Source organism: Condylura cristata, unplaced genomic scaffold (genome assembly GCF_000260355.1).
Source record: "Condylura cristata isolate star-nosed mole 26May11 unplaced genomic scaffold, ConCri1.0 scaffold00018, whole genome shotgun sequence".
NCBI classification, from domain to species: domain Eukaryota; kingdom Metazoa; phylum Chordata; class Mammalia; order Eulipotyphla; family Talpidae; genus Condylura; species Condylura cristata.
Genome location: NW_004567119.1, coordinates 25081763 through 25094715, shown reverse-complemented (window position 1 = coordinate 25094715; position 12953 = coordinate 25081763). Strand labels below are relative to the sequence as shown.

Below are 12953 nucleotides of genomic sequence, written 5' to 3'. Positions count from 1 at the left end.
TTCCCCAAATGTATATAAGGATAAAATTAAATACATGATTAATAAATTACAAGTCTGAGATAAAGGTTTATTTTGACAAGTAATATCACCATTTTGAAATAAACTTAGTTTGACAAGTAATATCATTAATGAAGGAAATTTAAAAATTCATATGAACACAGAAATTGTACTCAAGTTGAAGAAAATTACACATCATAGTGCATTGGTATAAATTTCATCCCTTATGTAGCATCTCTAAGACTCACCATCTGGATGTTTAGTCATCCATTGTCATGGTCTACACTATTAAATGTTAATTTCAAGAAGTGTTTTTGGCATACTTTTACCACGCACCTAATGTTGTGATATTAAATAAAAGTATGAATAGCTAAGTATGTAATTCCAAGACTGTTTTCTTATTGGTTTGTGAGCACTTGTAGCATGCATTCATCAGCATAGTTTTTGTACCTATTAAGCATGTACATATACACATACATAAAAACATATATATAAACATATATATATAGTGTGTGTATGTGTTCCTGCAGAATCTCTAAATGTCTTTCTCTTTCCTTAGATTTTTAATTTTTTTTTAATGATTGTATTGAGCAACAACTTACTTGAGTACTCCCTCTTAAAATTACATAATTTTACAGAAAAGGTAATCCAGGTTTTATAGAGTTAAAGATGTGAATTTTACCACTTACTAGGTGATGAAGAGTATTTGATTTTCTTTTTCCTTAACTAGATAGCTGCAGTTACCCTTTAGTTACATCTGGAGAGTAGTGTTTATTTGTTAATGAACTTGTTGGATTTATTGAGTAGACACATATATATCCTATTGTAACAAGGAGTTCTTTTTATCAGTATCCAGGCAATTAATTTTTTTATACTTGCTATATTTTTCCTGTCTTAGGAATGGTAGTTCTTGTTAATAGAAGATTCAAAGAGGAGTAGTCATTGACAAATTTGGTGCCTGTTACTGGAAGAATCCCTTTTCTACACTTTCGTGGGCTTTCTCACACTTCTGCTGGGCCCACCCTTACATGTCTGATTGGAGAACCTTTGCACCAACAGTCATGTCCCAGGCCTTTGGGGACATTTAAGCAGCAAGGTAGGACTAAGGCAGCTTTTGATGCTTTTTTTTTTTTTTAAACCAAAATACATTTGAAAGAAAACCCTAATAAGCTCCTTGACATGTTTTCTGTGTTAATTGACTTTCCTTACTCTAAAACACATGTTTTTTGGGGAGCCTTTTTCTGCATGAATTAGAACTTGATGTTAAGGAAATGAGGAGAGCAACTTTCTCATTTCCCTGGGGGTTTAGTATTGCCTAATGAAAAACAAATGTGATCTTTGACCAAAAATTCTTAACCTAAAACTGGAATATCAAATTTTGGATTCATCATCCATTTTACATTGATCAAAGTAATGTAATGGCAAAATGCTTTGCTTTTGTTTTTTGCATTTACTCAAGTCATTTCCTTTTATAGAGTGTAACTTTATATACATAGTGGGACTATAGTTTTATTTTATTCTTATGGACTATACCTTATTAGAGAACTGTTTTCTTAGACATAACTGACTGCAAATGATTCCCACAATCATTATTCCCACAATCATTATTCCCACAATGAATTCTAAGTGACAAGAAATTATTTTACAAGAACATAAAGTTTCAAATTAGCTAAGTAAATGTTTGAATTAGCTAAAATTCCCTGAATTTTACTACAGTTCAAATTGTAACACATTGGATGCTTCATAAATAGAGGTTTTTGTACAGAAAAGTGACATAATTCCAGGTTTCCCTTCGAAGGAAAACATACTTAATACATCTTTAAAGAACGTGTTTCAGTACAATGGTCCTCATTATAACTGCCAAGCAAAGGAATCAAATGAGTTATTGATTATGTGATGATTTCTTATAATGACTATTTCTATAAGCCTGTTGATGTCACTTTTACCTGAGAGCTGTAAGTGAAACAGCTTGACTGACTCTAATTTTAGTGATTCATTTAAAGTAAATTACTTCCGAGCCAGGTGATACCACAGAGTCTTCTTTTTAGACTAAGGATCTTTGGTGTTTGACTGGCTTCCAGTGAATTTTTTTAGAATTGTAATATTATAGTCAGATATAACAGGTCTTTAAGATTACCAAAGAAGTAGTCTTACAGGAAAGGAGTAAAGCAGTCATTGCCATAAAGGGAAAACATAAAAACAATTAATATATAGGTAATAAAAGAACCACTTCTTAGAGTAATCAGAATTGCAGTCCTTGGTTAGGTCTTAATGCTAATTCCTATGTGACACTCACTTCTCTTAATCTAATAAAGTTCGGAGACCTGAATGATACACAGAACCCTTTTAAGGGCTTTAAGAAATCTTGGTGGGCCTCCAGAGTAAGTTTCAGATTTACTTTTTATAGTTCATATAGAATTTTTGTTTATACATTCAGAGCCCCAAAGGAGGATTAGCATTTGAGTTCAACTCACTGCACTCACTACCTGTGTGTTCTGTATTTTGTCTTGATTCAGGTTTCCTATCCCATTTTACTCAAAACAATGTGAGTCGGTTGGCTTTTCCACCATTAAAATACCTCTACCTGTTGCTAAATCAGTTGTAAATACAAAGTGGATACTGGAGCTAGTTCAGCAAGCATTCTGGGTCTGGAAACAGATTAGTTACTAGAGTCAGAGTCCAATTTCTACCACCTTCTAGATAAACTACCCTTATCTCTGCCTCTTCTAGATAAACTACCCTTATCTCTGCCTCTCTGTATTTCATCTATCTACTCATAGTGTTATTGTGTGAGAATGAAAAGAGGTAATGCACATAAAACACTCAGAAATGGATGTGACACATGGTAGGTACACAAGTGCTAGCTCCCATTCACAGCACACCGCTGTTGTAATTGGGAAGCCCAATGAATCACAGTGTTAGGTTTTTATTTTAACTTTCAGATTGCCATTTAAATGAGAAGATGCAGTTTAGAGTTGTTAGAGGGAATTTGCAAGTACCCCAAATTAGATACTATGAAAACTGGGCATCAGCAAACTGTGGCCTGCCATCACTTGGTTTTATAACTATGATTTATTGGAATACAGCCTTACCTACTCATGTATGTGCTGTCTATGACTGTTTTCCGCTTAGATTACTGAAAGTTGAGGCACGGTAGCACAGACCTAATGGCTTACAGGGCCAAATATATTTGGCCTTTTACAGAAATGTAAATGCCTCCCCCTCCTCATCCCCTATAGAGTAAACACACTATGTTAACTCTTCCAGTTGAGGTTTTGATCCTTAGGTGCTTCTAGAAATGATTTTTTGAGAAATGAGAAATGATTTTTCATGATCTTCTAAGAAAGTTGCATATTTGAATTACCTGTAATGTTTACAAGGTAAATTTCTATGGATGGGTGCTTCTGTCACAACCAGTAGATTAAGGAGTTGGATGTGGACAGGATCTATTGAATTTATGAAAATTTTTAGAGAATACTGATGTTTACCCTTGCTACAGCCTAATTTTCTCCCTGATAATAGAGTTCAATAGTTGGTGGGTATGTGATATTTTATTAAAAGGGCCACCAGACTACTTCAGAATAAATAAGAAATACAGTTGTGCATTTTATTTAGACCAGTAGATCTCCAGTTTATATATGAACAGAGTTTCTGTTTTACTGGGTTATGAGGTTAGTGTGGCCAGAAAAGGTGCCTAGTGTTTGGTTAAACATTTTAACCCACAATATTACAACTCTTAAATGTACCCATCTGTCTTTTTGTCTACCTTTCTTATCTTGGCAGTAATTGAGTAGAGCTTGTGGTGAGTAAGGAATTTGATGCTCCTTTTTCATAGAAGTGTGTGTGTGGTGGGGGGTATGTTTGTGGGGGAGGTTGTGGGGGTGTAAGGAAGAATGATGTTAATGAGAAATTTCTTGCTATTTTGTGCTCTAGGAAAAGGACAGGAGTGGAACAAAGAACACTAATTTAAGTAGAAATAACTTTTCCATAATTACAAAGTAAAAATATAAAAATACTAGGCCCTTTCATTTCTAATATTATGCTTACTATAAATAATTCCTGTGTTTAATAAAAGAACTTATGCAAGATAAAAGAGTTTAAAACTGAATCAGAATATTTGAAATTGTACTATCTTGGATAGAAAATTAAATAGCTTTTAAATATTTCTTTATAATAACTTAATTTTACTAAGATTTAGAGTGATTTGTCTGCTGTAATAAACTAGGTCAATATAGTTAACATACTATTTCTTTACTTTTTTTTTTCTTCCTTTAAAAAATGTAGGCATTTCAGTCGAACAATGGAAGAATTGGTCCATGATCTCGTCTCAGCATTGGAGGAGAGCTCAGAGCAAGCCCGAGGTGGATTTGCTGAAACTGGAGACCATTCTCGAAGTTTATCTTGCCCTCTGAAACGCCAGGCAAGGAAAAGGAGGGGGCGAAAACGAAGGTCCTTTAATGTTCATCACCCATGGGAGACAGGTCACTGCTTAAGTGAAGGCTCTGATTCCAGTTTAGAAGAACCAAGCAAAGAATATAGAGAGAATCATAACAATAATAAAAAAGATCATAGTGACTCTGATGACCAGATGTTAGTGGCAAAACGCAGGCCATCGTCAAACCTAAATAATAATGTCCGAGGAAAAAGACCTCTGTGGTATGAGTCTGATTTTGCTGTGGACAACCTGGGGAACAGGACGCTGCGCAGGAGGAGAAAGGTCAAACGTATGGCGGTAGACATCCCCCAGGATGTCGCTACTAAGCGGACTATGACCCAGCCCCTTGAAGGCTGCAGAGATCAGGACATGGACAGTGATAGAGCTTGTCAGTACCAAGAGTTTACCAAAAACAAAGTCAAAAAAAGGAAGTTGAAAGTAATTAGACAAGGACCAAAAATCCAAGATGAAGGCATCGTTTTAGAAAGTGAAGAAATCAGCCAGACCAATAAGGACAAAATGGAATATGAAGAGCAGAAAGTCTCAGATGAACTCATGAGTGAAAGGTGACTTTTATATTCTCTCAATCTAAAAATCTGTGTCCCGAGTGTTTGTGGTTGACTGTGTTTTGTATTTTAATTAATTCTATTTTAAAATAATTATAAATTACAATAATGGTAGTGATGTGACTGTTTAACCATGCTTATCTTTCCTTATAATTTATGATGTTTAGCACAAAGCAAAATTACTAATTTGATTTATACAGAGTCTTTTGATTGTATTATAATGACTTAATTTTCAGCTACAAAGAGAAAAGGAAATGGGTTTTCAATGGAAGGAATGTGCTTTTGAATAACAGCACATTAGTAACTCTTAGAATTTGATTTATAATTATTTGTTTAATTATAGAGCTATAGTCTTTGGGGTTATATTAGTGTCACAATTCATCAGTAGTTCTGATTCCTGAGAATCAGAAATTGAGGCCATTGCAACTTTTGTGGTGTGGCATTTTAAAAGATGTCTGTAGATCACTAGGGAAACCTAGTGTATAGTCTGTAAACACGTGATTGCCTTTTTAGGCAAATAGGGAAGTCCTGACTCTGGCTCTTAGTCTCACCTGTCAATTCTGGAAAACAGGTTTTTCACAATGATAGTTGTTGCTGTTTTGACTTGTGCTATTTTGATAACTATTATTTTGACAGCATCAAAAGGTAAGTAAAATTTTTCTTTTACAGGAAACTAATGCTTTTGCAGTGAATGAAAAGGTGTTGCTTTGTTCTTAAAACCAAAGGCATATCTGTTATCTAAAAAAACACTTAAGAAGTAATTTTACTCTAGGAAAGAGTATTTGATTTTAAGATTGGCATCACTTTAATTATATGAATTGTGAACTGTGGATTTGTGTGTGCATGCATGTTACATATTGTATTTATTTTCCTTTTAAATATTGATTACAGACAGAAGTAGATTCTGGTCCAAGTTTATAGAATGAACTTCTTATTAGAAATTATTTACTATTAATGTGATTTTTTTCTTAAGGAAGTGAAAATTACTTAAACAGTGTTTCATGAAGGCTGTGAAAAGTCTGTGTTACCAGTTTCTCTTCCAAGACAGTTGGGATTTTGTTGATGCTGTTGGCCTGAATGACATGACATTTCTTTATATGCTAGTATTGGCTATTATGGCTGAGGACTCCTCAGCTTGACTTGAAAGCAATTATCTTGCTCAGATGCTGGGAGGGAGGGTGTGTGGCAGTGGAGATAAGTACTCAATTCTGGATTATTCACAGATTACCTGCTTTCTGGATTGATTGTGCAAGCCCCTCCTTTTATTGATGTGTGCCTTTTATTGATTGACATCCACCCTGGAATAGAAATGAGATGAAACTATCTTCACTACACTGTAGAAAATATACCTCTGGCTCACATGCCATATTATTAACCAATGTTCCTCTAAATTAAAATAATTAAAAAGTATATTTGAGTTTCTGTTCACTATCATCCACTACCAGCAGTCCACAGCCCAAATACAAAGTTTCAGAGAATGATCTCATTTTTTAATAAATTTTAGAAATTCATTCTTTTAGAACTTATCTATGAAACTACCTTACATAGTCACTAAAAAGTTAGGTGCATGTTTCTTCTTGTATGACAGTAGTTAAGGCCTTAAAGAATTCTCTTGAGAAGTATGATTTTTGAGACTACTTCTAAAGCGTCCCTACTATATAAAGCTATATATTTCCTTGCACCTGCTTTACAAATAAGAACTGAGCTATTTCACTGTGTTGTGAGATTTAATATGCTTTTGAGTAACTATTGTTTACTATTTGCTGATGATCCCTAGACTAGTAAGACATAACCTGACCTCTTCAGTCTCATAGTCTGGAATAGCCAGACAAGCAAATAATGAAAATGGAATGTGTTAAGTGAAGGTACTAGTGAGGGAAGACCTCCCTAAAGTACTGGACCTTGGAGGAGTGAAAAGGGAGGAAATAGTATTGCCAGGTTAAAGGAACAGCTTGTGCACTAGCATGGATGGTGAAGCAGTGTGAGGTCTTTGGGGAGTTATATATAATTCATTATCACTGGAATATAAAGTAGGAGTTGAAGCACCAGTGATGACAAGTCCAGAAGGCCTTTTGTGCTTTGGTGTAAAGTGTGAATTTCCTTATATAAGTAACCGGAAGCCAGTGAATAATTTTTTTATTAGGTTGCAGTAATCTTGAGTACAGTGGCTTTTTGGCCTTGACCTTTGACTCATCCTTCAGTAGGTGATGAGTTGTGGTGATCGCAAAGGAAAAAAAAAAAAAAAACAATTTTAAGAATTGGCCTCCATGGAAGGTGAGCTGATTGGGGAGGATGAGTAAGAAAGGGAACTCACAGATGAGGGTCTGGCTTCCAGAAAATACAAGAAATGAACAGATTGGCACTGGGGAATGGGATTACTGTACATACATTTAGTCAACCAACATTTCTGGAAATATTCTCTTCTGTATAATTTATACTTTGTATGCGATAAAAATCATACTAGAAAACTAGAAAGAGGCATCTTTGGAGACATGCCATCATGACATTCAGCTGCTGAAAAATGAAAGCCTTGCTTCTATTTTAAGTTCTTGTTCTGATTTATTGAGCTTACTAATAAGTATGCTTATATGCTTGGAACAACTAGCTAGGTGTCCAGGAAGTGAAATGTAAATAAGGAAACATTGAAAACATGGGAAAATATCTCAAAGTAGGGTGAAGATCACTGAGGACTAAGCACTAGTTTCAGAAAGGACATTCTGATTTCCTTTTATCCTCAGAGTAGTTAGAGAGAGAAGAAATGCTCCTTATAGAAAACATAAACAAAAAGGCCAAGTAATGAGAAGAATTTAGGTGGGGGTCCGGCTACAGAAAACCTGGAAATCCAAACTGGACACAGTAAGTGTGGTTGTTACATAGGATGGTGTGGTATGGCATGGTATGATATGGTAGTTGTAAACTTTTTACAATAGTTTTAAAATTTATGGAAAAGTTACAAAGATGGTGCAGTAGTTTCTATATATTGTGTTTGCTTATAACCCACACCTAGTTTCTGCTGTTGTTACTATTATATATTACTTTGTATGTTTGTCAAAATTAACAAAGCACTGTTGACACATTATAAACTAAAGCCAATATTTTATTTAACACATTAACTAAAGTCAATACTTTTCTTTTTATTTAACATGCTCTTTCTGTCTCAGTTTCTTATCCAAGGTATGTATTTTATTCCACAAGTTGTATTTTGAAAAGATGAACCTGGCCCATGTGTAGAATGGATGAGAGCGGATTAATCTGAACTTAGATCAGAAAACCATAGTGCCAAAAAGAAAAGGCACATAGCTTCACTTACGTACATTTTCCTTCCTTCCTCTGCAAAGCTGAACTTTGAAAGCTGTATAAAACAATTTCAGACCTAACTTGGCCTATATTTAACATGACTGTTCATTCTTTCAATTGGAAAAAAAAATACATATATGAGTTTGATTATGGAATGCTACCTGGGACCCCTCTATAGGTACTTCAGGAGGCACTTTTATGAAGTCTGAAAAGTTCTGAGTTTTAAATACATATGGCTTAAAGGATTTCAGAAAAAGAATTGTGACCTGGGGTATGGATGATGAGGTTCTCCTAAGAGCCGCCATGGTGGGGGCAGGCAGGAGAGAATGACTCAGTCACAGGGAACAGCATCATTAGTAGTTTGACAACCAAATAGCAGAAAGATCAAGTTCTGAAGTATTTTTAATCCTCCAGTATCACTATGCAACGAAAGAGCATGTGTGTTGTTCAGAAAGAAGAGCGTGGATGTGCTATGTTTATAGAGCAGAATTTCCCTTCATTAATAATAGTGTAACTTAGGGATATTCATACATAGTCTCTCAATTTGAAGAAAGTTACGGATAAAGGTATTCATTCAGATTTCCTAGGAGTAAATGTGCCTTTTAAATTCTTATACTTTTTGTTAACATTTTAAAATATTTAAACAAAAATGAATGATATTCTATATTCAGAAATGTATGTGGATTTAGATCTCAACTTTAATTTTAATTCTAAGCCCTCATTTTAAATATTTTAAAACAGATGTTAGATTAGAATTATTTTTTGTAATAAGCCATGTTACAGAGTTTTGCATGTTAATGGGAAAAATATTATGTTACTTAAAAATAAAATTACCAGAGGTGATTTCCTGATAGTTGATAAAATTAAGAATTCTAGAAAAAAAGTAATGGGAATTTTAAAGAATATCACAAATTTTGTTAGAGGCCAGACCTCACTTATTTGAACTTGTTCTCATTTTTTACTAATTAGATCATTATGTTAGTATTGTTCCTATTAGAACTAATTATATAGTTTTCATGCCAGTTGAGTATCTATTGTTTTAACTTGTATGCTAAATTTGACTGTTGTATCATACTCTTGAGTTTTGTGGAAATAATGAGAACCTGTCATTTTTACATCCCCTTAATATATATATATATATATATATATATATATATATATAAGCTCAGAGGAACCTTAACTTTGATTTAATGGATTGTAAACTTTTTTCTACCTTGTCAAGTAATAAAATTGTGAATACTTAAATAATGTCTTTCCCAGGATCTTTGCAAATGTGTTTGTGAAAAATAATTTCATCTCAGGCCCTTGCATTCCATGTGCTGAAGAAAGGCTTAGCCTGCCTTTGATGGAGACTTCTCCCATTTTATTGAGCAGTGATGTCCAGACTCAGGCTGAATTGTGTGGCATAAGAAAGGAGCAGTGAGCATTTGATGAAAGCCGATAATAAAATGCATCAATTGTGTCAGCACCTCGTTGCAGTCACATCTGGCTTACTGTCAGGGTCCTATTAGATTCCTGTGGTTTTATGTGCCAAAAATAATATGCTCTGTAGTTAATGGAACTGGGATATTTGCAGTTTGATTAAAAAAAAATCATCTTTTCTTTCAGATCTTTGTCAGGCTTAAGTTCCAGCTCTGAGCTGCCATGTCTCTTTAAAATTTTACGACTGAGAGATCAATTGTTCTTTTGATCTGTTTTTTTTTTTGTTTTCTCTCCACCCCCAACCTCCCCACCCCCCCTTTACAGTGATTCCAGCAGTCTCAGCAGCACTGATGCTGGTTTGTTTACCAATGATGAGGGAAGACAAGGTACTGAGATGCAATTTGTTTCTCTCTTTGGATAAAAGTAGTTTATTTCTGTGCAGACGTGTATGTTTATTTATATAGTCCTCAGCAACTCCATGAAGTAGACCCCATTCTTTATTTTCTCTGTCACCTTCCTTTATATCCCCTTGACCCTTCCTACCTCCCCCAACCCTCTGATCTCAGAAAACTCTCTTCATGTGTAGGTATCTTCTGAAAATGTCTTCATTTTAAAGTTGAGCTTATTCCTAGTTATTTCATAAGTTGATGAATGTGATCTGTTTACTCACACACACTACTGTTGGACTGGGGTTTGGTTCTTTTATATGTTCTGAAAGGCACCCTATCTTGACAACCTAAAGTAACTGATTATCTTCGAAAGGTACTCTGTAGAGCTAATGAATACTGAGAAAGGATTATCTTCTTTGAGAAAGCATTGCATACCTCAGTCTTTACTTTATAATATTGTTGTTTTTTAGAAAGTTGCAAGACATTGTTCTTCTTAAATTTGATTCCAAATTTATTTATTCTATTTAAATATTAGAAGTAGATTTGCAAGTCTTTGTCTAAAGACTTATTCATTTATCTACCTTGTAAGTAACTAGTCAGTTTTCATGAATTTAATATTGTAAATTTAGACAGTGATGTCATACAACCTAGGTTATTTCTATTTTAGAGATTTCCTGGAGGTTTTCAAACTTTAATATGGCAGTATTTTGAAATAACCTGTACTGGAAGAAGTTATGAAAAAGTTAATCAGGGAGGAGGAGCCATTTATGCAGACACTTACCAATAGTGTTATCTTCCTTTTTTGAAACTCTTTAGAAGAAGGAAGTGAGTTCTGAGGGAAAATATGAAAGGCTTGTTTTAATTAAGAATAATTTTAATGGTGTTAAAAAATAAGGAACAGAGTAATACTGCCCCAAAAGTTTTTTTATAAGTCTATTTATCCTCTTGGCAATTGAGTAAATAAATTAAATGACCATTCCTTTTTTGCTTTCTTATAAACTATTTGTCTCATATAGATACATAGTTTTATTAAGACCACAGACTTTAAGAGATTTTACCAAATTGTGTTAGAACCTTACAGCTTGAGAGTAACCTTGATAATAGACCTAAATTCTCCTTAAAGTAAAAGTTTACCCAGTGTTCTATTATAAATGTTAAATTTGGTTATGAAGGGAAGTGAAAAAAGTTTTAAAAATAACTTTTCCATAAACCTGCCAATCTTCAAAAAACATTGAGGGGGGCCCTCCCTGGTGGCACAGTGGGATAAAGTACCACACTAAGAAGCTAAAGCCACGTCAGCAATAGTTTGATTCCTGCCCCAGGAGGTGATCACAGAGTGTGGCAGACCTCTCCTGACCTGCCCGCTGCTCCCCTCAGCAATGTGCTTTGTTTATCTGCCTGTTCTGCTCCCCCTCTATCTCTGGTGAAGCCTCTCACCACCCCTGCTCCTCTGGCCTGTACCCCAGTTCTGTATGAATAAATAAATAAATCTTTAAAAAAAAAGCATCAAGGGGTATAGATGAATGTGCTAATATGTATATGAGCTTATTCCCTGTGCTATTGGGAAATTGCTAAATCCTTTTTATTTTTAATTTACTTTAACATCTTTAGTTCTTAACAGTATTCTATGATATTCCCTCCCCCCCCCCCTTTTTTTTGTTAAGATGAAGAAGGCTAGGACAGTAGAGCTGAAGCAGCTTCCCCACTGTTATTATAGAAATTTAGAATTCTAATTGGTCTTTCTGACTTTAGGTCCCAAATTCTTAATCTTTAGTTATTTGGTTTCCCTATTAGGAATAAAAACTGAGTATCACATCAACAATAAACTAGTCTCATTTTAATGCTGTCTCAAATGGAATTAAACTCTAAGGTAGTCACTTTTTAGTAACCCCTATATTTTCTTGGGGTTTTAGCTAGCTGACTTGTGAAGTTTGGATGTCATGCTCAGTGAAAATACTGATACTTACATGCTTTGATGGTTCTTTCTAATTTATTTTTATTGACTCCTCAGTTGGAATAAGTTTACTGGTAGCTTTGGTTTCCCAACTATTTTGCATTTTTGACCCACAAAATCATTTTCAGTGGAATCGGAAGGATTTTTCTGTTTGTTTGCATCAAAAATATTTGTAGTCAGAAGTTTTGAAAATTAAGAAATCTCATTCTCTAGAGTGAAATAGTTCATGGCAGTTATGGTAATGATCCTCATAGAAACCAGAACCCAGAATGTGATTCTCAGTTGCTAAGAATCACAAAGAAGTATAGTCAAGACCTACCCTACTTTTAATAGTCAGCGATCTTAATCTCAACTTTTTGTTTCATTTTACTTATTTTTATTATTCCTTTTATAAGATACAAAATACTGTTAATTCCCACCAAAGACACATTTTAAATTATTAAAATGTTTATATTGCTTATTACTCCATGATCATACTCCTGGATGTTCTCCACAGTCAAACTTAACTTGAATGGTGTTCTGTCTTAAAAATAAAATTCTTGTAGCAGTCCAGTGTTGATTATTTGTCAACTGTGTCGAATTGTCACTTTTCATTTAAAATCAACTTTTTCACAACTATTTCTTAATGAATCTAATCAGATTAATTTCATTTAGTCACATCTGTTCCTGATTGCTTCCCCTTTTACACTCCATACAAATCATGAAATTAAGCTAATTATATACCATTATCAACTGCAAAGAATAGGTTCTACAGCTTTGTACCTTCTCATTCCTGGCAGGAGATTAAGGCTTGTTTTTCCTTAATGGGGAAAAGGAAATAATGTAAATGGATTGCCTTACAGTTTTTACCAGTTTATTATTTTTTCACATTTTTGAATTAATTCTAAAACTTA

The 12953-nt window shown here is 34.2% G+C and overlaps 1 protein-coding gene across 3 annotated transcripts in view; it reads left to right on the top strand.

Moving 5' to 3' along the window:
• GPATCH2 (G patch domain containing 2) overlaps positions 1-12953 on the top strand; it is a 138464-nt gene that overhangs the window by 5625 nt on the left and 119886 nt on the right. For 2 of the 3 annotated variants that reach the window (XM_012726990.1, XM_012726992.1), the window contains exons 2-3: positions 4282-4998; positions 10042-10103. In XM_012726990.1, coding sequence (XP_012582444.1) covers positions 4282-4998; positions 10042-10103 — 779 coding nt within the window. Of the gene's footprint in view, positions 1-895; positions 1094-4281; positions 4999-10041; positions 10104-12953 lie in introns of all 3 variants that reach the window. The other variant, XM_012726991.1, reaches the window with a different exon arrangement.